The sequence below is a fragment of the Fusarium keratoplasticum genome, chromosome 3 (genome assembly GCF_025433545.1).
Source record: "Fusarium keratoplasticum isolate Fu6.1 chromosome 3, whole genome shotgun sequence".
NCBI lineage: Eukaryota > Fungi > Ascomycota > Sordariomycetes > Hypocreales > Nectriaceae > Fusarium > Fusarium keratoplasticum.
In genome coordinates, this window is record NC_070531.1 from 1862311 (window position 1) to 1885833 (window position 23523).

At 54.2% G+C, this 23523-nt stretch overlaps 8 protein-coding genes across 8 annotated transcripts; 3 read left to right on the plus strand and 5 right to left on the minus strand.

Annotated features, from left to right (window-relative positions):
• Positions 1–294: 294 nt before the first annotated feature.
• NCS57_00395900 (Methyltransf-25 domain-containing protein) lies at positions 295–1020 on the minus strand (the record flags this gene model as incomplete). The annotated part of the gene is made up of 1 exon (XM_053053936.1): positions 295–1020. The coding sequence occupies one exon, from the start codon at positions 1018–1020 to the stop codon at positions 295–297; it is 726 nt and encodes a 241-aa protein (XP_052916096.1).
• Positions 1021–2949: 1929 nt separating this feature from the next.
• Positions 2950–5236, plus strand: NCS57_00396000 (MFS domain-containing protein; the record flags this gene model as incomplete). The annotated part of the gene is made up of 6 exons (XM_053053937.1): positions 2950–3269; positions 3317–3819; positions 3874–4402; positions 4602–4638; positions 4761–4830; positions 5076–5236. The coding sequence occupies 6 exons, from the start codon at positions 2950–2952 to the stop codon at positions 5234–5236; spliced, it is 1620 nt and encodes a 539-aa protein (XP_052916097.1).
• A 6381-nt stretch (positions 5237–11617) lies between these two features.
• NCS57_00396100 (uncharacterized protein) lies at positions 11618–13886 on the plus strand (the record flags this gene model as incomplete). Its single annotated transcript, XM_053053938.1, has 3 exons — positions 11618–11846; positions 12074–13782; positions 13836–13886. 3 exons carry the CDS (start codon positions 11618–11620, stop codon positions 13884–13886), a joined length of 1989 nt encoding a protein of 662 aa, XP_052916098.1.
• A 393-nt stretch (positions 13887–14279) lies between these two features.
• NCS57_00396200 (Riboflavin kinase) lies at positions 14280–14962 on the minus strand (the record flags this gene model as incomplete). The annotated part of the gene is made up of 2 exons (XM_053053939.1): positions 14280–14804; positions 14855–14962. The coding sequence occupies 2 exons, from the start codon at positions 14960–14962 to the stop codon at positions 14280–14282; spliced, it is 633 nt and encodes a 210-aa protein (XP_052916099.1).
• Positions 14963–15904: 942 nt separating this feature from the next.
• On the minus strand, positions 15905–16651 carry NCS57_00396300 (NAD(P)-bd-dom domain-containing protein; the record flags this gene model as incomplete). The annotated part of the gene is made up of 1 exon (XM_053053940.1): positions 15905–16651. The coding sequence occupies one exon, from the start codon at positions 16649–16651 to the stop codon at positions 15905–15907; it is 747 nt and encodes a 248-aa protein (XP_052916100.1).
• Positions 16652–17383: 732 nt separating this feature from the next.
• Positions 17384–18029, plus strand: NCS57_00396400 (uncharacterized protein; the record flags this gene model as incomplete). The annotated part of the gene is made up of 2 exons (XM_053053941.1): positions 17384–17402; positions 17455–18029. 2 exons carry the CDS (start codon positions 17384–17386, stop codon positions 18027–18029), a joined length of 594 nt encoding a protein of 197 aa, XP_052916101.1.
• Positions 18030–18529: 500 nt separating this feature from the next.
• On the minus strand, positions 18530–19164 carry NCS57_00396500 (uncharacterized protein; the record flags this gene model as incomplete). The annotated part of the gene is made up of 2 exons (XM_053053942.1): positions 18530–18720; positions 18780–19164. The coding sequence occupies 2 exons, from the start codon at positions 19162–19164 to the stop codon at positions 18530–18532; spliced, it is 576 nt and encodes a 191-aa protein (XP_052916102.1).
• Positions 19165–20360: 1196 nt separating this feature from the next.
• NCS57_00396600 (uncharacterized protein) lies at positions 20361–20780 on the minus strand (the record flags this gene model as incomplete). The annotated part of the gene is made up of 1 exon (XM_053053943.1): positions 20361–20780. One exon carries the CDS (start codon positions 20778–20780, stop codon positions 20361–20363), a length of 420 nt encoding a protein of 139 aa, XP_052916103.1.
• Positions 20781–23523: the final 2743 nt, after the last annotated feature.

Below are 23523 nucleotides of genomic sequence, written 5' to 3' on the forward strand. Positions count from 1 at the left end.
AGATTCCGTTCACGTTATACCTTGTCGAGGTCACGAGTGATATCGCAGTTGTCGTCTCGTTGTCGTCGTTGTTGTTGAAACCGAATACCTCAATGCACTTTCTCAGATTCACTATCGTCATCATCACCAACATTGCCGATGGGCGGAGGATCGAGTTCTCCGTTGTTGGACCAGGGTGTCGACGTTGCTCTCGAACCGGACTTTTCCTGCTGCTCCTGTGTTGAAAGGGGCCACACACACACACACACGCACACACGCGATATCATCATCACTCATTTCATATCATCACCATCATCAGACAACTTGCAACACCAGGTACCGGGCCTTGGCTCCTGCTCCTCTCCGGTAGTCTCGGACCTCGGTGGACAAGACCTTGATCTTGGCCTGGTCGGCGAGGTTCTTCACGTGGCCCTCATATCCGCCGCTCTCCCAGATCTCGGAGATGACGGTGGCGACGATGTGGCCGCCTGGTCTCACGACACGCACGAATTCACTGATGGCCTCGGGTCCGACATGGGACTGCGTCAAGGTGCCAATACAGGTCACGACGTCATAGGAATCATCTCGGGCTGAGAGAGGCCGCGAGAGGTCTGTCACGTCCAGGTTGCGGTAGGCCTCGGTGAGCCGGGCCTCCTCGAGCATCCCGGGGCTGAGGTCGACCCCATCGACCTTCTTCGCGCCGAGACGGGCGAGGAAGGATCCGACGAGGCCGGTGCCGCAGCCGGCGTCCAGGATCTCAATGTCCTTGTCGATGGTGGCGGTCCCCAGGACTTGGGGGACAAGGGCGGCTGCTGTTGCTGGGGCGATGTAGTCTTGGTTCTTCTGGTTGAGTTCTTCGTTGTACGTCTTTGCCCACTCGTCGTAGACGGACCGAGTATGGTCGACAGAGGTGAGGGAGTAGATACGGGGGAAGTAAAGCTGGGAAGACATGATGATATGAAAGGGGGTGACTAGGTAATCAATTGAGAAAGCTGGGTAGTTGTGTAGGCAGAGTGAATTGGGCTGATGATTCAATCCCATCAACTCGAGAGAAGAGACCCCTTTTTAAGGACATCTCTCACCCTCAAACCCCGCCTTCTCCCCGCATCTTGAAGGTTCTGAGATGACGTTTGGGCGTGCTCATGTATGCGAATCCATTGGTGGATTGAGGGTTTTGCTGAGGCTCGGCATAGCCTAAAGGAGCGACCCGAGGTAACCGCGCAAAGAGAGATTAACGAGGAGGCAGATTTACGTCCAGGATAATAAGTTTGTGTCAGAGAAACTGTCCTTGTCGAGTGGAATACGACGTGGTTGTCTTGGTCGAGGTTGGGGGTGGTGAGGTCCGAATCGAGCGACTTGCTGGATCTTGGGTTGCACAGAGGGGTTTGGTCGAAATGATGAAATAATTGACCAATGCTGTCGAGGAATCTAATCTGCTCGAGAAGTGTATCTGCTAGTTCAAAGTCAACGCGAGTCTTGACAATTGCACGATTGAGTGCCTTGTTTTCTCTGCCCAGAAACATTGAGTTGTTTGTTTCATGGGATACCTTGCTCCTGGCAAGCAATACGCAGTCCCGCCCGGTCGCAACGATCTTAGCCTAAAGAGGATCATTTCATAAGCTTAAAGGCCTAAAGGAGAAGTTAGGAAAGTTTAATAAAGACATTGGATTGGCATTGGAAGAGCCGTACCTTGGTTGCAGCATCGCTAATGCTGCGGGCGTGAGAAACAGGCTCAATCAAGGATCAGTCCTTTGCGCAGCCTATCAGCTCATTCTGCAGAGTGTTATTGCATTGTTCGGCTTGAAAGTGCATCTTGGGGGTAACAACAGGAATGTGAATGTGCAAAGAAAAGAGGGAAGAGCTTGGTGGTTGCTGTAGGTAAGTTGGGTAGTTCTTGAATTCCCATTCAGATAAAGATATCATCATGGATCATATCATCATGACTCTTTAATTGCATGCAGGGTTATCGTCGACGCTTGTGTCGGGGGACTTGCTTACCCTACAGATTATCATCACTTCAGTGCAGGCGCCTCTGCTGACACAGCCGTGACTGATGCCGCGCTACCGAACCCTTACCACGCCCCAACGGCAGCCAAAAGCCGAATGACATCATATCAGCATGTCATTTTCTTTTGTTTGAGAGCTCTGTGAAGCTTGACGAGCTCCTGGAGCTGAACCAACAGCAGGACGCGCATGCAAGAAACTGGAGATTTGCAGGCTCGAGTCAGGCAATGGATAAGCTGCCTCGCCGAAGTGCCGAGCTGCTCAAACCACAACGCTCATCATCCTGGGCTTTTTGCCCTGCCGCTATTTCCGATGCAAGTTCACGGCATCGAATACCCTTTATTCAGTCTTGCCTCGCTGACCGAAATCCACTTCCGGCCAAAGAAGAAACGAGGCACCAGAACTGCGATGAAGGTAGGTCTATTCCTCTAAAATATGAACATAAATTTAGATATAATCTACTGAAATCATTCGAAAGATATCCTAAAAGAAGACATCTCCTATATACATTCTATCCACATAATGTTAGCTACCTTTAGGGGAGGATAAGCTCATGCCTTTCTCCTGGTCTCTTGATTTTTCCTCGACCAACGTGGGTCTGTACGGCATCTGCATCGGCCGGGCCGTTACCTAGCAAACTCCAGGCGGCCGCCCCCCGGGAGCTAATATCCGATCTAGACGGCCGATCCCCGTTCGACGCCCGTCCATTGGGCAGTTGGAGGCTGCCTTCCACGTTCATGGTGGGGTGAAGAAGCTTGTTTAGCGATGAGTAATGCACTGGCGTCCCTTGACACCGAGTGACGAGAGCGAGGTCTGAACAAGAAGCTGGACTAGGCTGATTAGGAGATGGTATTTGAACTGGGGAGCTGCCACTCTCAAGTCGAGATGGAAGCCTCGGGATCTTTGCCGTTGTTTGGGACTCAATTGACAAGGCTTACTCGCGTATCATCGCCCTGATTCTCAACCATGGATCGCGACGTCGAAAAGGCTTCAACCAACTCAGGCACAATCAACGCCCAGGAGAACGCGCCCGCCTTTGCCCCCATACAATCGACGAGCCGCATCTCCAAGACGCAGTCGCGAGCAGAAGATGCGCTCCAGCACACCCGATCTCAGAACGGGTACAGCTGTGATCCCGATGAGGACTCGCAGACGGACGAGACAGAGAAGGACCCATTCGAGGTGGGATTTGAGAATGGCGACCAAGATCCTCTATGCCCGCGCAGTTTCGGGAAGGCGAGGAAGTGGATAATTGTATTTATCGTATCGTTTGCCAGCTTTTGCGTGTAAGTGACTTTGTCGAACATCCAAGAAACGTACTCACAAGTGGCAGAACCGCAGCTAGTTCCATCTACACATCGACATATGCGCAGATGCAAGCCGAGTTTGGCAACTCGCGCATCGTTTCGACGCTGGGCCTCTCGCTATTCGTTCTCGGTATTGCACTCGGCCCCTTGTTCATGAGCCCCCTGAGCGAGTTCTACGGCCGACGGCCTATCTATCTCGTCTCCTGGACCATGTATGTCATCTGGATTATTCCCCAGGCCGTAGCCAAGAACATCGAAACTGTGCTCGTTGGTCGCTTCTTCGACGGCTTCGCTGGTAGTGCGTTCCTCGCCGTGTCTGGCGGCACCGTGGGTGATCTCTTCGCTCCCAACGAGTTGCAAGCGCCTATGCTCATGTTCTCGATCGCGCCGTTTGTCGGCCCTTCTATCGGACCCCTTATCGGTGGATTCATCAACTACAACGTCGACTGGCGGTGGACCTACTATGTGATGCTGATCTGGGCGTTTGGCTTGTTGCTGGGAATCGTGTTTCTTGTTCCCGAGACCTATCGTGAGTTGTCCGCTCTGAGTTGAATAGTGTCAGGGGCTAACATAGCATCAACAGACCCAATCTTGGTCAGAGACAAAGCTAGACAGACTCGAAAGGAAACTGGAGACGAGAGATGGAAGGCACCCAACGAAAAGACGCAAAAGTCTGTTGTCGGCGCCATCGGACGATCCCTCCTTCGCCCCTTTCAGCTCCTCATTTTTGAGCCCATGTGTCTCAACCTGTGCATCTTCTCAGCCATCCTTCTAGGCATCCTGTACCTCTTCTTCGGAGCCTTCCCCCTCGTCTTCATCAACGTCTACGGCTTCAACCTGTGGCAGGTCGGTCTCACATTCTTGGGTATCCTCGTGGGAATGGTGCTCGCCGCCGGCCTCGATCCCGTGTGGCATCGTATTCGGGTCAACCTCATCCGCCAACTGAGCGAGGAATCGGGCGTCGAGGGCAAGAGTGAGCCCGAGTTCAGGCTGCCCCCGGCAATCCTAGGCTCTGTCCTCGTACCGGCTGGCATCTTCATGTTCGGCTGGTCTTGCTATCCCTGGGTTCACTGGATAGTACCCATCATCGGAGCAGCCATCTTTGGAGCTGGGTGAGTCAACTGAGGCTGGCAGGCCTCGCACAACCTCGGGGAGTACATGGCCCATGTCTCATTGCTGAGACAGGAACCAAATCCACGGGATCGTGCTCTAGTCTTAGTCACGGCTTGGTCATGGCCATTGCGTCCTCCCTGATCTCGTATCCCCTAAGCAAAGACCTGCGGCTAACCGGTTGATATTTGCTACCTATAGGACACTCCTCGTCTTCAGCGGAATCTTTACCTTCCTGGTGAGTTGCCGTCACACAAGCACAGGCTCACCGTATGCTGGGTAACCCAGAGGGCTGGGAAGCTTGGCCTGAGCTGGGGAGCTCGTGCCAGAGAGAAGACAGTGCTGACGCCAGATACCTAGGTGGATGCGTATCCGCAGTACGCCGCGAGCGCCCTGGCCGCCAATGCATTCGTGCGCTGCGCCTTTGCTGGTGAGTTGGTTGACCTCTTGTTCCGCACTCTCCGCCCATTCGCTTCTTCCATCCCATCTTCTTCACCGCCGCCGGTGCCCGTCCTTCGTCTCTCGTCGTCGTCCCCCGGTTCCGGAGTGCGGGTCCCGCTGCTCCTGCGGGCACCGGGGAACTCGGAGACGTTAGGATTTGTTGGGAGGAACTGAGAGAAGGATTGAAAGGGGATGACATGAGATCACGATCTGTGCTAACTACCGATTTTTCAGCCGCTTTCCCCCTCTTTGGAAACCAAATGTATGAGAAGCTCAACTACCATTGGGCTTCTTCGCTGCTGGCCTTTCTGACGGTCGCCATGATGCCTTTCCCGTATATCTTTTTCCGGCACGGCAAGCGTATCAGAGCCAACAGCCGCTTCGCTACGTCGTAGGCGGGTATGAGGCACAGCACCTTATCTGGGTTATATCAGAGCATGAAGAAACAACGACACCGTCATGACGAGCTCGGCGTCTGCAAGAGCAGGACGCGGCAGCCGTCACGCAACACCTCACCGTCGCGTCTTGCCTGTCTCGTGTGCCGCGCATGCAAGTCTAGCGCACGAGTAGGTAGTTGCGAGGGCTCCTCCACGGCGCCGCGCCACCGGATCAGGCACCGCAGCATCCCCCGGCGACCAGAGTTTCGTCCCCTGCGGTCTCAGGGCCATCGAGACCTGAAGGCGGCGGCTGCGGCAGACGGGTGGGTTTCACACGGAGGTGAGAGGCAGTCAGGTCTAGCTTCGTGGGGCTGGATGCTGCTGGCGTCTACTGAATTTCTTGCATATATACATGGCGGGGTGGACTGAACTGGACTATTGGTGTAACTATCAACGCGGGAGACTGTAAAGAGCGCGAGACTCGAGTACGGGCGTTTTAGAGAGGGCGCGTTAGGGGCAGTGACATTGCCAGAGGGGCCTTCATCTAGGGTACAGTAATGGATAATGCAGCGAATATAGAAAAAAGCAAGCTTGGTGATCTTCAACAGAGAGACCCGCCCGGGCCGCTGAAGTGTGTGGGGGGACTTGACAATTGACAGCTGGTGAGGGAAGCCTGGGATCGATGGAGGGTGAGATGTCAGGCGGGGAAGGGCTTGTCCATGGATGAGTCGGCAGTTGTTGCTTGTCTCTCCGTGTCAAGTTGAGTAGAGACAAAAGCAACTTGACCAGCAGCAGCGATCGATCTCACTCACATCTGGCCTCGGTTGGCGAGCCTGCCGCCGTATCTTGCCTGAGACGGACGATCTGCATGAAAAGAAATCCGGGGAGATGGAGAGGGAGGGGAGGGGATCTGCCTGAGCCGAGGACCAGCGGGCCTTGTCTTGCCTGCTTGTCTTTCCTTTGTCGTATGTATGTATGCTGCCTGTGGCAGAGGAGAGACAGGCAGACGGGATGCAATGCGCGTGTACTTGTGCGTACGACGTATGTACAGCACAGCGGAGAATATGCGACCAGGATGGAGGCATGAGCCAGTTGAATGCGAATACGTGCGTGTCATGGCAACACATCTTGAACAGAGATGAAGAGTCCCAAGACTTTTGAGCAGCACCATGGCATAGACTCTGCCTGACTCTGACAGCATATGGTATGCTACGTACATGATATTCGACCCCTCGAGGCAACAACCAACATCTCAGATCCAAGTCTAGAACTTGGCAGAGGTGGTGCTGCGGGTGGCCGCGGCAAAGGTGTGGGATCCCATGTCCTGTCGATGCTTGTAAGACAAGTGGCCGAGACAGATTCAGGAAAAGGCAGATCTGTTCAAGTCAGGGACCGACTTGAAAAACACAAACACGAACAAGAGACACGACGCCCCTCATGCCAGCTCAAGACGCAGGCTGATGGAGTCCTCCCCCTCCTCAGCCTGGAACTCAAGAGACGTCGACGAGGCGCAACTACGGACCAACCACGAGCTGGGTGGGAAAACTACCGTCGAGATCGACAAGGGTGTAAGAGCCTCTCCTCTGGGAAATCTACGAGGGGGACCCATAACTCCTCGGCTATCGCAGCCTCGACTCCAGGTTTCCTTCAACCAACAGCATGGATCCGGGCTCTGTCCAACCACAGGGGAGAGCGCGCACGCCCTCCACATATCTTGTGGAAGAGGAAAAAGAAACAAGACGAGAGTGGCCCAGCATGTGCCAAAGTCGGGCTCATGGGATCCATGTGCAATCTTCTGGCTGCCGCCGCTGTCATGCAGGCCACCACAGCCGCACGCGGACAAACGAAGGATAGACAGAGAAGAAAAAGAAACAAAATGGCCTCCTGAGGTGAGAAACGTGGTGAAAGGAGGGGGCCAAAAGAAAGCAGATGGGCCATTGGCAAGGGGTTCCTGACGTGACCTCGGTATGCCGAGCTGAAGATGAAGCCTTCCCCCGTCGTCACCTTGTTAGTTAATTAATTGCCCTGCCTAGTTCAGATCATGAAGATTCCCCACGCATGGGCAAAAGCTGAAAATACAACCCTCAAACACACAATGCCGACGTGGTATGGTATGTCAATTCTGACTACGCGCCAAGACGGCGGGCCGCCTCATGTCTCATCAATTGACGGCTTCTTACTGATAATCAGGCACGGGTACTGGTCCTGGGGCCGCACATGACGGGGACCGCGGATACTTGCAAGAAAAACAAGTTACCTATGGGGGCTTGATTGGTCGGTGTGAGAAAAGTCTGGGGGTGTAAGATGACGCCAGACAGAAGCCTTTTGACACTTGCACATCCATTAATAGGCAGTCTGGTGAACAAGAGACCTCGGTCACCGACGGGAAGCGGCGGACGGCGATATCAAAGAAATACCCTGGATAGAGAGGAATCCAATCGAGAACCCTGAAAGCTTTGTAAATGCTTTGATACAGCTCACACACACGTACACGCGTGCGCGCGCGCAGAGGCACACACACACCGATGAGCCCTTCTTCGGCGGCCTTCCGCCTCCGCCTCCACCTCCGGCATCCGGGCTCGGTATCTAACCACCCCCGCGTCCCATGTCTCCGGCCAGCCGGCTTCTCGACGAGTTCCTCACCGGGTACGCATACACATTGCAATTTCCTCCCTCTTTCTTCTCACTGCCAAGTGCGCCGTACGTAAAGTGCATGTCCCGCATACGTAAACCCGTCATAATAGGAAGCAAGGTGATTAATAGAAACTGTAGTACGGATCCGTAACCCTTCAAGTACGTACTAACACCATTTCTCACCCACTTCGCACACACTACACCCCCTGTCACGTATGTACGTACATTATGTGTGCGTGTGTCTCATCCAGGCCCCGGTTGATGTCTTTTTTTGTCCTCCTGTGCGGGTTTCGGGTACCTTACCTTGGACGCCGCCCACCAGCCGCACCCACACCGGCCTATTGACCGCGGACGCCGGCGCCTTTCTTCTCCTTTCGTTTGCCTCTGCGGTGAGGTGAGCTCTAATGCTGGGGCGGCTCTGTCGGCGAGGCTTGACATTTACATGATCAGCGCGTGTCTCGACGACATGCATGACATGATGAGTTGCTCAGCAAGTATCCCTAGAGAAGAGTCCGGTTCCAGAGTAAAGACAACTGTTATCTGATATCTCTTGTAAACGCGCCCAGCTGCACCAGGGATAATCTGGCAGTCCCCAAGTTATCCAACATCAGCCCGACGCCGCACCTTGTCGCAACGGTGCTGCAGTCGCACGACACTAGCTTTTTCATCCAAGGACCCCGGTCACCGACGAGGTACGAATCACCACTCCAGACTAGGGGTTTTTCTTTGGGCTTCGATTTATTGGGTTCCGGTTCCATTGGGAAAATGGGACGAAATCTGGGGAGGAGGCTGGAGACTGTGAACCGCGCTCGAGCTTTGACAGCTGAAGTGAATTTATTTTCCATTCGAAGGATACAGCTGTTCTTCTTTCTGTTAGTTGATCACCCCCGGATCCTTGCGTGACGGGCATTTTCTAAACCCAGGTGCGCCCAAGTGTTGCAGGTCCAGATCCAGGCCCAAGCAAGCAAAGCAGACAAGGCCAAGGATCCTTCCCTCTCTCTATTCCCTGTCCACGATCCACGGCGCAGTGGCCTAAGCCAAGGTGAGTGAGCGGCGGGGGCGAGTCGAAGGAGGTGGTTGGGGGAAAGCCGCCCTCTCGATGGATCAATGGATTCAGTCTGGCGGCTCAGCGGGAGGCCAGAGCTTTTCTGTGCGTGTTGAGGTTGGATTGAATTGGCGCAGTCTATGCGATCGAGGAGGTACTCTATACTACACTCCTTTCTAGTGCCTTCCACGTTGTCGCATTGAGTCCAGCTGAGAGACGCCGACCATTTCGGCTCCCAACCCGAGGTGTCGGGAGCGCGCCAAACCCAAAGAAAGACGTGATCAAAAAGTCGCAGGTACAAGCACGACAACCTTGAAGGAGCGAAGCCATCATCGGACCAATGGACGACGCCAGGTTTCCCCCCGGCGCGGGCCATTCATCTCCACTAACAAACCCCGCAGTCAAAACTTTTTTGACTTTCCATTTCGATGGCCTATCCGTGTAAGCGGGTGCCAAATTCGCATCGCGAACCAAAGGGGCAGGGCCATGGATGAGGCATAAACCAGTTCGAGTATCAGCCATATTAGTGTATCAAACCCACTTGGGCCGACACTTGTTGCCAGATTCTTCATGATTATTGGGATATTCTGAATCACTCGTGTTGGCTTCTTCAATCTCATTGCCGCTGATACCCATGCCTTGTGGTGGAGGACTCTCCATGCCGCCCAGGGGTGGTTGCTGCATGTGTGAGTGCGGCTATGTTCTGCGCTGCGGCGTGCGCACTTGTAATGAATGACAGCAGGGGACCGGAAAAGCAATCATGGAAGGATGCCAAAATATTCACCCACCCTGTGTGAGCCTTTCAGCATCATCATCACGTCGTATTGGCCTCCGCCAGTTCATCAATTGCTGCGCCGCACAGTCGCGTTCCCATTGGATTTGATGCGATGGTCTTGAGTCGACACACCCGCCCTCTTTCCTAAATGGGCCGTAGCCGCGATCATCCGCCCACTTCCGCACATGTCGATGGTGCCTCGGCCGGCCTTGGCCCGGGCCTCGTTATGCTGTCTGCTTGCTTTTTCCCTTGGACCATTTATCCGTCAGAGTCGAGTTTAGCTCTGGCGCTCATTCTCGGTCTGGGCACCCATCGACATTGACAAAAAACGTTGTCGTTGACTTCCTTGTTGCTGTCACTTGCTGCTCATGCCCACAATTCTCACCACCTTTGTCGCGGCCCTCCACACGTACCGGTATACCTCAGCCTGGCCTATTATCCGCCCTCCATCCACCTATATCCATATCCCCTAATCCACATTCTCCCACTCCCACGTCGACGACATCCACATCCAATCCAATCCGCAAACCCACTGCTGCTGGAATTCTAGGATCCCCTAGCACGCACCTACACGCACACGCAGACAAGCACGCACGCAGGCACATCCAGCTGCCACTGCCCTGCCTGTCCTGCCCTGTCCTGTGGCGTCTGCGCTGTCCACCAACCACCAGAGAGCCCACCGCCTCATCGCCTGACCCTCTGGCTTCTGACAGAGAGCTCGAATCGGCCATTGACCGCTGACGATTTATTCTGCGAATCGCCTCGCCGGCTCTTGTTCCGACTTTTCTTCTTCTCTTCCTCTTCAACCTTCAATCCTTCATTCCACATCGTCCCGTTCGACCTCCTCGCTATTTGCGATCCGCCTCCTCCGCGCTGTCGGCGCTCCTCCTCCCTCCCCCGCGCCGCGCCTGGTTCGCATGCCTCATCTCTGCACAACGCTACGCTGTCACCGCAGCCCGCTGTTACGGTCGCCGACGCCGTGTGAGCCGCTGTAGTGCGCGTTGTTGCTAGATTGGCCGGTGCTGGGTGCAGCCAACCCTCATGGCCCTCGGGTAGCTGCATCCTATTCTTTCTCCCCTCCCTCGTCATCGTCCGTCCGTCGCCCGTCGCCTTGTCGCCCGTCCTCGTCCGTCGTGTCGCCTCGCCTTGCGCCGCTTTCTAATACCCCGTCTACAACCTCGACCGCGAGTGTCTTGTGCCCGGCGATCATCGAGCCCACCCCCGCCTTGGTCGAATCAGAGCCGTGACTCTTCCACCTCCTTGGCCTCTTCGGTGACGACACCTGCAGCCTCACGACGCCTACGACTTACTATCGACTGCCTCTACGTCGCACGAGAACGCCTCTCTGCGTACACTGCTTGTGGACTCCATTGGGCCTCATCCGAGCACACCCCGTCCAGAATACGAGCTTGACCGACCAATTTCGGTCTCGTCCTGGCCAAGGCTTGCTCACATAACCATAGCTGCATACAGCCCTCTGGCCTCGTTTGCGCCCAACGCCATAATTCGTCCTACCGCAGCGCAGCCGCCCGGCCTGAGGCTTGCTCCCAATCTTACATCACGCACATAGCACGCGCCGGCGTCGGCATCAACGACGATCCAGGGGAAATCCTGCGCGCATTTCCACGCCACCGTGGGGGGTTGTTGTCCTTGTGAACAGCGCACATCGCGACTCCAATTCGACGACGGTCCTGCCCCTTCTTGGCTGTGCCACGGAGGCTTGAATAGGTGTGGTTCCGCAAAGGTATCTGAAAGGGGGACAAGAGAGAGTGAGTGAGTGAGAAGAGAGAGAAACAAAAAAAGGTTTCTGGTGATTCGGAGCCTGCATTTCCGGGCCGCTCTTTGTGCAGCAACCCAGGTAAAGCCCCCGGGCTCAGAGGAGGATATTCCAGCCGTCGCCATACGTCGCGTCGGCCCCAGGCCTGTATATAAAACCTAAGACACCATGCCGCACGAGATGGAGGAGAACGGTGCTGAGGTCTCAGATGTCATGTCTGAGAACGAGGACGAGACCGAGACTTTTCTCAAGGACGACGAGAAGATGACGGAGCAGAGCACCACCGAGAGCACCACCGAGGTCAAGAAGAAGTACGACCCCAAGGACCCCCTGCGCCCCAGAAGGAAAAAGGCGCGGAGGGCGTGCTTTGCGTGTCAGCGGGCTCATCTGACTTGTGGTAAGTCCTCTTGCGACGGCCATCTTGGCCTCGTGCCTTTATGCGTCGATTATCATGATGCGGGTTCTCTCTCTAGTGAAGTTTGACCTTTCAGTTGCCTCAGTCAACGACCAGCGTTGCGGCTGCGGCTCTGCTGCTACCCCTTTCTTGTCGCCTCACGGGAGGGGGTCGACGGCTGAGATGGGCGTACCTCATAAGCAAGGTTCAAAACTGACATCTTCCCATAGGAGATGAGAGACCATGCCAGAGATGCATCAAGCGAGGCCTCGCCGATGCCTGCCAGGATGGAGTCCGCAAGAAGGCCAAATACCTCCATGATGCTCCCCCGGAGGCCCTTCGACCCGTCCTCGGTCCCAACTACAACCCCAACCCTACGCCCTCGCGAACCAACGGCCATCGTCACAGCTCGAGTCACTCGGATAACCTGTCGACCACGGGCAGCAACTTCTTCTCCCAGGGAAGCACCGCGTCGTTGCCTGTCTACTCGGCCGGTGCCCAGACCCCGGTTGCCATAGATGGCTTGCCACCCTTCAACCCTCAAGCATCCCCGACGTCATTCCAAGGCCCGATCAACAATGCCGCCCACACGCCCATGAACAACATGATGCCTGCAGGTAACATGGACTTCAATGCCCTCTTTGATCCCAGTAACCCTGCCCTGTACAACTTTGATCTTGAAGGTCTCAACTTTGGTAGTCAGTACGCCGGATGGGAGTTTGGCATCCTCAACAAGATGGCCCTCGGCGCTGAGACGCCTCCGCGGGAGAACTCCATGTCACAAACTCCAACGACTGAGGCAAACTATGCCGCCCTGTTCGGGAACGCAAGCAACGGCTTTGATCATCCCATGTTGGGGGCCGACTTCTCGGGTATGGACCAAAATAACCAGTCTCTATATGCGCAGGGCAACCTCCAGCACGGACTACCCCATGCTTATGCCATTGCAGCTGGGCCTACGAGCCTTGCCAGCCCAAGTACGGACACGACAGCAAGCCCGCACTCGGTTGCGGGCATGGATGGTTCACCAAACCACAACTTTGCTGGTATCCCAACGGTCCCGGCCGCGACACGACCCAGGCCGAAACACAACAAGGCTGGCCCCAAATCGATCCTCGGCAAGAGGCAACGAGACTCTGCCGCCATCTACGAGAGCGTCAAGGAGCCGTATCCTTATACCACCGGATTCCACAACATGGTGGCCGTCCTCCGAAACCGTCTGCCCGGCAACAAGCTGCTGCGGATCGCCAAAGCGCTTGGCGAGATTCGACCGTCGTTCATCTCTTGCACCAAAGACCTGACCAGACAAGATCTCATCTTTATGGAAAAGTGCTTCCAGCGTACCTTGGTCGAGTACGACGATTTCCTCCAGCACTGCTGTGCCCCTACGATCGTCTGCCGAAGATCTGGAGAAGTTGCCGCCGTTAACAAGGAATTCACAGCGCTGACTGGGTGGACAAAGGATGTATTGCTCGGAAAGGAGCCCAACCTGAACGTCAATGTTTACAGCGGCCGATCGACCAACGGAACCAACACGCCAGAACACAACGCGCAAGGCGAGATGACGACACCGCGACCTCAGAGGGCCATGCTTGACCTCAGCGGTGGACGACCTCAGCCCGTGTTCTTGGGCGAGCTGCTAGACGACGATAGTGTTGTCGAGTTTTACCAAGACTTTTCACAACTCGCATTCGAGGATAGTCGAGGCAAGGTACAACGAAGCTGTCGACTCAACAAGTACCGAGCACCGCAGGACCCGGACCAGAAAGAGCCAGGTTCCCAGAAAGATGCGCAACCAGGCATTCTCAGCAGCCGAGTGACGCGAATCGACGGCTCGCACGGCATCTCGAGGATCGAGAAGGACGGCAAGGTGGAATGCACCTATTGCTGGACCATTAAGCGGGATGTTTTTGACATTCCCATGATGATTATCATAAACGTGAGTTGCTGTGATGAAAGTTGTCTTGCGAGCTATTGACCAACATTGTCTAGTTTTTGCCACGATATTTACCTGACCAAGGACCTCAGCAACTCGCAGTCTAGTGAAGCAGACTGCCTGGGACCTTGATGATACGTTCATTCTCCCTTTACTTTGTGCAGGACGGGAGGTTCTTTTTCTACGAGAATACGCCCTCTCTCTTCCTGGCCCTCGAGGGAGGGGCCCTAGACCGGAAGAGAGACCAGACAGAGCATGTGCCCCTAGATGGGAGACTAGTCATGATGCGATGTAGTTTCATGTACATGGTTTAATGCCGGTGCTGTTGGATAAGCAGAGGAGGGTTTCGCACGATACCCGGATAGTGACTAGGAGAGCGAAACGAGAAATGAAATGCAAGGGGTGTTGAAAGACTTGTATCTTCTATATCCATTTGTTTATCCATAACTCCTCGTGCCTTTTGCCTTGTCCGTCTATCCAAACGACGGCCCATCCGTCTATCACGCGGTCCGAGTAAGCCACTGAGCATCCAGCTTCCCATCAATATTTGCACCACCAATGACACGCCCCTCGGACGGCACCCAACCCTCGCGTGCAAGACTGTTCTTGGCGACCTCGCAGTCAAAGTTGATATCCTCGATGAGAGCGTCTAGGCTCTTGTAGTCCTTCTCTTCACGGATGAAACCGAGGATGAGCAGACGCATGGGCACGTCGTAGAAATCAGCAGTGAACTTGTGCAGGAGGTGGACCTCGGCGCTGCGGACGGTGTTCTTGTAAAAGGGGTTGTAGCCAATGGACATGACCATGGGGAAGATGTGGAAGGGCGGGTTGCTCTGAGGGGCAGATGCCAGGAGAGCAGCCTCGTTGCTGCTGGGAGCGTCCTTGGATGTCGTCGCATCGGGGTGATCCGGGTGCGTGCTGGGCAGGGCGAGGGAGGCGTAACCAAAGTAGACTCCCGAGGGCATATCGGCGATCCAGGGGGTGAGGGCAGCGTCTACAGGGAGGTTGGCAGTTGGGATGCCGAGCTGAAGGCTTTGTGAGTCTTTGATCGTCCACGGTGAGAGTATTTGCGTACCTCTTTGGAGCCCCGGCCAAAGCCAGAGATTACATTGCCCTCCATGTGAAGAGGATAAGGGGCGTCGGGCCCAGCATCAGGGCCGACGATGGAGGGACGAGAGGACATTGTTATCTTGAAGTCGGTGATAACTGGTCTAGATGATGTTTTTGCTCACAACCAAGAGGTTGTCTCTCTCGTCAGATAGAATATTTGACCAAAAGCTATAGTCAAAGTTAGTCTTGTGCCTTGCACAAGTGTATAGAGATTCAGTTCTCACTGTGGACAGGTTCTTGTGAGTGAGTAGGTGAGTCTCAGAGTGAGAACTTGATAGAAGACGATGGAGGGCTGGCGATGATGAGCGTGCCAGCGGTGGGGCTCGGCGCGGGGCAGAAAACCGGCGCGCGGAAGTGTTAGGGACGTCGAAGTGCGGAGGAAGGAGGGTGAGATTCGGAGAGTTGTCTTCCGTGTGCTTACTATGCCCTGGATAGTGGCTTTTTTGTTCAATTGGCTGTGAGATGAGTGTGAACAGGCAGAAGGGGGAGAGAAAGAGGTATATATCTCTACCTAGTTGTGGAGATAAGATTGATGGTTGCTTTGTAAGACTGGCGCAAGACGGACGGACGGGCTGACTCGACTAATAATACGTGCAGTAACAAGTCATTCTGTCTCACTCGTACGTACATTCACTCTCAGTTTGAAGCCATATAAGATGAGTTGATAGATGGGGTATTGATATAATTCCTACTCTCTCCCTGTCAGGTCTTCTCTGCCGATATTCTCTGGTATTCGTCAATTTCATCCCTTCTCACGCAATTCCTCCAACAATGGTATCAGAAACTAGAAGAGTCTTGACCTTTACGGGAGGCCAAACCCGGCAGATATGAGCATCCACATGCTCTCAAGAAAACACAAGTACAACTTGGTGAGGTTGTGAAAGGCAGCGCAACGTAGTGTAGCATCTCTGGGCTTCGAGTCCGAGAGCAACAGAGGCAAAAAGGAGCGTGTGACGACATCTGCCAGCGCATAAAAGTGACCGTGATAGAGATCCAACATAGATCATCCGTCTCACTACGCCTGTGCCTTCACCTCCTCCTCGGCCTTCTCCTTGCCCGCCCACTCTGTCCGTCCCAGCCTGACAATGTCGGCCGCCTCAATGACCCAGTACTTGCTGGGCGCCTTGCCCTCAGCGGCCAACTGCGCAGCCTTGACGGCTGCCCTTCCAATCACCTCGGCGTCCTGACCAACCGCGTCCTTTACCGCGGTGCTGAGTTTGCCGATCCCGTTGACAGCTCCCTGGAAGATGCCCTCGAGCGCGCGGCCCTGCTCCCTGTGGCCGAGGATCATGCCTGGCTTGAGGATGACGGCCTGCTGGAAATCCTGCTCCTTGATTGCGTCCTCGACGCCGTTCTTCATCTTGCTGTATGGCGCCATGCTCGAAGGGAAGCCCCGCGTGCCCGCGCTCGAGATAAAGACGAATGTTCCCGTACCCGCAGCCTTGGCTGCCTTGACAAGCTCAACATTGAGGTCGTGATCAATCTTCCACTGGTTGGCGAGTCCTCCGGCAGCAGCGCGTGTAGTGCCCAGGGCGGAAAAGACGACCGAGGGCGTGGGCGCGAAGCCGGACAGGAGACCAGCCCATTTGGAGGTGTCTGCGTCGACGACGGCGTCGAGGCGAGGCGATTCGGCCTTGGGTGCGCGGCGGGTGATGGTATGGACGGGAGTGAATGTCTCGACGGCGAGGAGGGTCGATAGGATGTGGCCGCCGACGAGGCCGGTAGAGCCGATGATGGCAGCAGAAGGAGGGGTAGTCGCCATTGTGCGTGATTCTCGATGATGTGCTTGTCGATTCAAGGTTGTTATCTTCAGCAGCTTTGCAAAAAGGTTTTATCGGTGGGTATCAAACAGGTACAGGGGTATCAAGACTAGAAACGACAGCCAAGAGACTCGAGACGAGAACAGGCCCCCAGTTTATATATGGTGTGAGAAGGAGCTGAAACTTTGAATCAGGTCTGGAGACAAGAGAATCGAGAGATGCTAACCCCGGGCGGAGCGGACTTTCGGGGTGGTGACGCCATGCACAGCACTGGCTGATATCAGCCGGTTTCTATTGACATGTGATAACTATCCAGGGCCCAAAACAGTGGCTTGGGTACTAGAATTGGGTTTAATTCGATGCATGATACTTTACTCCAAAAGACATCAGATGAAAGAACGTGTAAGTGAAGCTGTCAGCATCTAATCGAGTCCCAAGATCTCAAGCGCTGACCTCCATATCGTCCCTCTCAGCGCCAAGCTTCAGTGGTTCGCAGGGGTCCAAGCTGCTAAGCTCTTTACAAGTTCCCCACCTTCCGCCTCCGCAGACAGACCCGGACCATGGATTTTTGACTTGCGACATCATCTTCTGCCTGCGTCTGACTTGAACTGTCCACGACGATATCCTGTCGCCTAGGCCCTCCACTTATATCATCTTGCTCTCTTTTACAAATACTATACCTCACTAAACACCAATACTCTCCAGAACACCTCGCCACCCGCTACATACTCGCAATGGCTACTCAATACGAAGGTATCAACCCCTCCCCCTCCATCCATCGCAAACCTCTACTAACAATCTCAAGTCGAGCACAACGTCAAGTTCGCCGAGCCTCGCCGCTCCGGCCGCCGCGTCGACATGGCCTCCTTCTTCTCCCTCCTCAACCAGCTCTCTGAGCCCTCGGGCGACCAGACCCCGCACCACAACCCGCACGCGACGCCCACACCCGTTGACACGGCCGCCCTCTTCCGCCTCCTCCAGGATCAGCTGCAGACCTTGCACGTCACCGCTCCGACCGAGGGCAACCGCGAGTTCCTCGAGTCCCTCATCAGCTCCCTTGAGGACGACATCCATGATCCCCCCACCCGTCTGCGCGGCGTGTCGCAAGAGTTTGTCGACTCTCTCGATCGGGTGAACCGCAAGACCCTCGACAAGGACGACGACTGCGCCATCTGCAAGGTGCCCTATCTCGAGGACGAGTACTGTCTCGTCGTCGAGCTTCCCTGCAACGGCGCCCACCGCTTCGACCTCGAGTGCGTCGGTCCCTGGCTGCGCAGCAAGGGCACCTGTCCCATGTGTCGCCAGGACTTGGCCAAGAAGAAGGAGGTTCCGGTCGTCGAAGACAGCGAGGAGGAGGATGGCGATATGATGTACGCTTGAAAGGCATCACCTGGTCGTTTTATGCATCAATAAGTCTGGCGTCTGGGAGTTTGAGCCATGGTGGGTTTTGGCATTTACACCGACATGATGAACACGATTGCACATTTTCTTGTGCCTCTTGATTGAATCTATGGATAACCGCTTGCTTCTACCACTTGATACGTGTCTGTATATCAACCGTCACCCGCTGATTGTCAATTGTCGGCCGCCAACCAATCACTCACGAACTGCTGCCTCAACTGCCTCGTCTCCCTCCTGGCATACGCTTCTTCCAGCACTTTCATGTGTCTCGCAGCATATTCCACCTTTCGCTTCACTCCCTGCTCCGACTGTTCCCCCAGCAGTTCCAGCCTCCGCCGCCAAAATTCCCATCGATCCTTGGTTACACCAGGCTGCATACCCTTGGCCAGCCCGCCGACTCTCAACACCCGGGCTTCAGAGTCCGTCAGCCTTTTAGTGGACTGGGCACGTATGAACAAGGCTTGACCTGCATGCTGAATCTATTGGCATGCCCCCTCCAGCATCGCATGGCGCGCCGAACCGTACGGCAACGACTCTTCTAGCGCTTCACGCAGCACCCAGATGGCAAGGTCGGTACGCTCCGCGATCCCCTTGCCGTAGAGGCGGGCAAATAAGGACTGCAAAGAGATCCATTTAACCGGAGAAGAAGAAGTAGTAGTCATAAAGGAAGCTGGTCAACTTGTCAGCCCAGTGACACTTGGCTGTGAAAAGCATCAAGGGAAAACTGACAGTCTGCGACCTCGCGCAAGCATTCCCCAAGCAGCGGCATATCCTTCCACACCGCCGCCATACCAAGCCATGGCAGAACCAACCCAGAACGCAGGTTTTGGAGTCGTTTCAACAACCGCACAAGCATGTGGAAGCGCTCATCCTCGGGTTGTATCCGGGACGCCATAGAGATGATCAGGTTCCACAGCCGCCGGAAGAACTCTGGGATCTTGTCCTCATTCTGAAACTCCCTTTCCCAGAATTCCCGGAATAGTCCATTGATACTTGCAGCGATAAGACTAGCCTTAACCTCCCCATATTGTCCCGGCCCTGCATCTAGGAAGCGGGAGATTTCCTCCACGCGCAGACGGAGAAGTTCTTCGATATTGAGCTGAGCAGTGGGCATTCTTGCTCAATTCGGACCGGGGTAACTCAGAAATTGCTGAAAATCTTGAGACTTGTTGCATGAGTGAGGTTATACCGGGGTTGATACTGATAATCAGTTGAATCTTTGGGAGTGAGTTGGTTCGAAGGTAGTAGTTGATGCTGATGATGAAGATGTCTGGATTTAACAGTGTCAACTCCGAAAAGAAATACTCCATAACGAATGTGTCGCGCCTGCACTCTAGCAGAGTTAGGGACCGGAGGTCACATAGGGTCTCTCCTGCCTATTGCTCAGGACCTGCCGGAGGAGGAGGACGGAGATGTGGGGCAGATCAACGGAGCCATCCGGGGGATGCGGCCCAAGGAAAGTAAAGTATTTATAGAGTAACGTATATGTATAGCAAGTGTCACAGTCATGCAAGTGTCACAATTTGATTTTAGTTAAAATAAGGGTTTTTGAAAAAATTCTAGAAAATTAAAACTAAGCTCAAAAAGGCTAAAAATTAGAAGTTAGTATGATTATATAATATATTACTCACCCTAATTCTTATAGATTATTAGAAAAATTCGTATAGGGAAGTATAGAGAAAACCTATTCGCACTGTATAAATAGCTATTTCTCTATAAAGTAGATTTTTTAAAAATCTATAAAAATTATATATAGTTTATCTATAAGTTAAATAGCTAGAAACACTCTTTTTAAGTTTTTAGCTATTCTATTTAAGTTTTTATTAAAGTTAGAAAATCCTAGTTTTAGTGCACAGTCCAGCTGTGACACTTGCATAACTGTGACACTTGCTTATCATATACGTTACTGATTATTATAATCATAGTTTTTCCTAATTCTTCTCACATATTAGGTGGATGATTTCCTCGCAAAATAGGAGTCTTTCCTAAGGGTTAGAAATCCTTTGCCCTTTTGGCGTCTCATCTTTTTCTTGGACCGCGTGGATGGTGTGCCTATTCAGTTTGATGACTGCTACCTATCAAAGCAGATTCGTCGACAATTAGAACTGGATCAAGGCATAGTCACAGGTTGATATTGGTAGTCTCGCCTGGCACAGCAGCCGTAGCTCATTCATTAGGGAATATGATCCTGGTAACCAACTTATCCACAAGTCAACGGTAGCTCTGGGTACCGGGCTCCAGCGTCTCCTCCAAGAAGTTGTCCATCTTGCATTAGACAGACACCTTGACTTCCTCTTGTAGTTCCCAACATCACACCTTCTTTAGCTCTCCCTTCTTCGGCGCACTTCCTTCCTGGCTCGCCCCTCCCTTGGAGGTCTCTTTCCCAGCACCCGTCTTCTTGATCGTCTTCTCATCCCCCAACGGCTTGCTGATGTCCTGATTCGCACCGCTCGCGTGGAGAGGGTCCTCGCCCTCGGGGCCCTTCTTGCTGGTTCTTTGCCGTGTCTGGGCCGCTGCTTCTTCGGGCCGTGTCGTGTTGGGGTCAAAGGCAGTCTCGGCGTGCTCGCTAGCCACTTGCTCGTCACGCCCAGACTTTGTGTTCTCGTTGCTCACGGGGCGGAGCGATTCGCGATCCTGAGAGTTTTTGTAGGGCCCTCGTAGGCGTGAAGTCGTGTGGAGAGGGCGGACGGTGGTTTGAGTCGCACGGAGGACGTTGCGGAGGAGAGGCATGGTGACGATGATGATGATGATGTGAACGCAATTGAAGCTGTAGGATTACTTGAACATCAAGACAGAGACTCTACGGTCAATTGAGTTGGTAAATCTGAGAAGGAAACCACTTTGAGGCTTCCGAGATCAAGCGTGGTTATTTCGATCGAGAGCTTCTTTTGACGTCATCGAACTGTCACCTCTGGTGTAAGTGGCAGCCATCGTCATCACTTTGCATTGTGGATAGCCGTGACCCATATCCACTTAACTACTTGACTACGTAGTTTCAACAGGAAGACATAATGAAGCCCTTTTGAGCTTCAGAACTAAAATTCTTTCTCGTTAGCAATAGCATCGTGCTGTGTGGGAATCAAAAAGACTCTCCCACTCGACGAAGCACCTGGCTTCACCCAAGACATGGTCTGATGAATGTTAGGCCGTTGCCAAGCGCCAGGCCCTAGTCGTCAACCCTTCACGCACCCCAATGTTGCATGGATCTTGACATCGCTTAAAGGGGCTGTATAGCATTGCAGTCGTACGGTTGTTCAAGTGAGGTATCGACGGCACAATGGAGACTAGCCCCGAAGCGAGCATTGCCTGGTTGCAAAGGGAAACCCCAATGTAGCCTGCAAGCTACAAGACTGGGACATGCAGCTCAACCTCCCCCAAGATCCTCGATCCTGTTGGTTCACCCCGATCGTGACAGAGCGGAAGGTCCAGCACAAGCGACAATCAAGCCATCGCGGATCCGGGGCCCCAAACACGCCCTGTGCTCTGAACCAGAAGCCCGCATCTCAGCCGACATATCGAGACGTGGCAGAAGATGAAATTGCCAGCCGTGATTTCTGACCCCTCGTCGATCCAAGCTTCGGGCTATCGAGCTGAACAACAAAACGGGACGAACAAAGTCGGTGACCATAATGGCAAACAGTCCGGTAGTCCGGATGAAAGACTACTGAGGCAAACAACGACGAGTGGTTCGATGCCATCGCCTTCCCGAGTCGATCATCACGAGCACAAAACCGGCTCGCAGGCTCCCGATGATGGCACTATGTAGAGTCGTAGGATCTGAGACACTCATCTCAACCCCGGACCAACCTGTCCCAAGCCCTGGTATGGAGGCTGCCAGATCTGACACTTCCAAACCTGGCGCTCTGAGAACCCGCAGATGTTGATGGTAGCGGTGAGGCACTCCGGATTTGGCATGACTGTTGGTGTTGTAGCCAACATGCCCCGTCTCCTGGTTCATCAAACGGCCAGTGCAGTACCAAATCACGCCACTACTACTCCAACCCAGTGAAGAAGCCAGATACGTGGTTAGAGTGCTGTCAAAAGATCGGGGGTTTCTTTGGCAGCTTCACTGAGCCGGCGGTTCCGCCGGTGTAAGTTGTCTAACTCTGCCACCTTTCTTTGGTATTCAGGATATTCCCACTGATTGGAGGACATAACCCAAGGGCATTCCCAGCAGACACGGGAAGAGAAAAAAAGCAAAAAGCAGCCAGACGGACAACGGCCGAGATGCTGCGCGGAGATCCGAGATCTGAAGTGAGGCTCTTGGCCCAGGCTAAGGCAGCCAACCTGTTGATGGCCGGCGGCATCGCCCGAGAGGCGTCCATTGTTGAGCTGAAGTTTTCTAGAACAATTCCGTGGCATCTCCCCGCATGGCAATTCCATTGGCTGTGAAAGTGAAGTAGCAAAACTGGCCCGCCTTTGGATGGGTTCATCATCTTAATACCTCGCCAAGTTGAAGGAAAATGGTGCTCGCTAAAGTGACGTTTGTCGGGATGGACCCTGTTCATGGCCGCCTTGGTCGAGCTTCCGGCGCAGTCGGGAGCCATCTTCACATGCCTCTCGCCGGGGTACACACACACATAGCAATGCTCTGGCCAAGGAATGGCTTCAAGTGCAAGCGAGGTTCAAATCCACGGGATGCCATCTCTACGAGTAAATGTCGAGATCAGGAGGCGGCTGCGGCGCCACAGAATAGGAGGATCGGCGGGCATGGGTCGAGTCGACAGGCCCCCGGAAACGTTTTTCAGACGACAACGACATGCAGCCTTGCAACTTCTGCCACTTATGACGCTCACCCGTCAGAGGCTGGCTGGAACGCCGTGGATGCAGGCTGTGAAACGCCTCGGGACATCTGGCTGGTTCATCTGCCTCTGTGCGGCTTCTGGAAGTGGTTGGCTGCAGCAGCCAGGCGGCGCCGTTGCAGCAGGGGACCTGAAATGTGGTTTTGCTTTTTGGTGCCATCGACAGCCGTTATTTCCACAATCATGTGGGAGCAAGGGGTCGGCGTGGAGGGTGGGCAATGAATGTGCCTGTACCATGTGCCATCGTACTTGTACCTATATCAGCCTGTATTGTAGCCGGTGAGCCATCGTTTGTTTCCACGCACCTGCTAGGCTGTTCCCTGGTCTCTCGAGGTGCGAGGATAAGGACCAAAGGGAGTAGGCATTGCCGTTAGCACCGGAACGCGGCAACGGGAATGCCTACCTTGGTTAATATGGAGGCGCCACAAGGTCACTCAGCACAACCATCCCATGGCAGTCCGCCACGGGCATCTCCGTCGCTTATCTGCATATGAAGGGCGTCTCAACACGCATGTAAGGGGGCTGCAGTGACACTCGAACCGAAATCTTCCAGAACGATGCCGGGTCGCACTGCAGATCCGGTCTGGCTGTTTGCTCCTGAAGAAAGGGAGCCGCCAAGCTGACCGTGTTGACGCGCTGTACGACTGTGATGGTTTGGCATTCATGCAGGG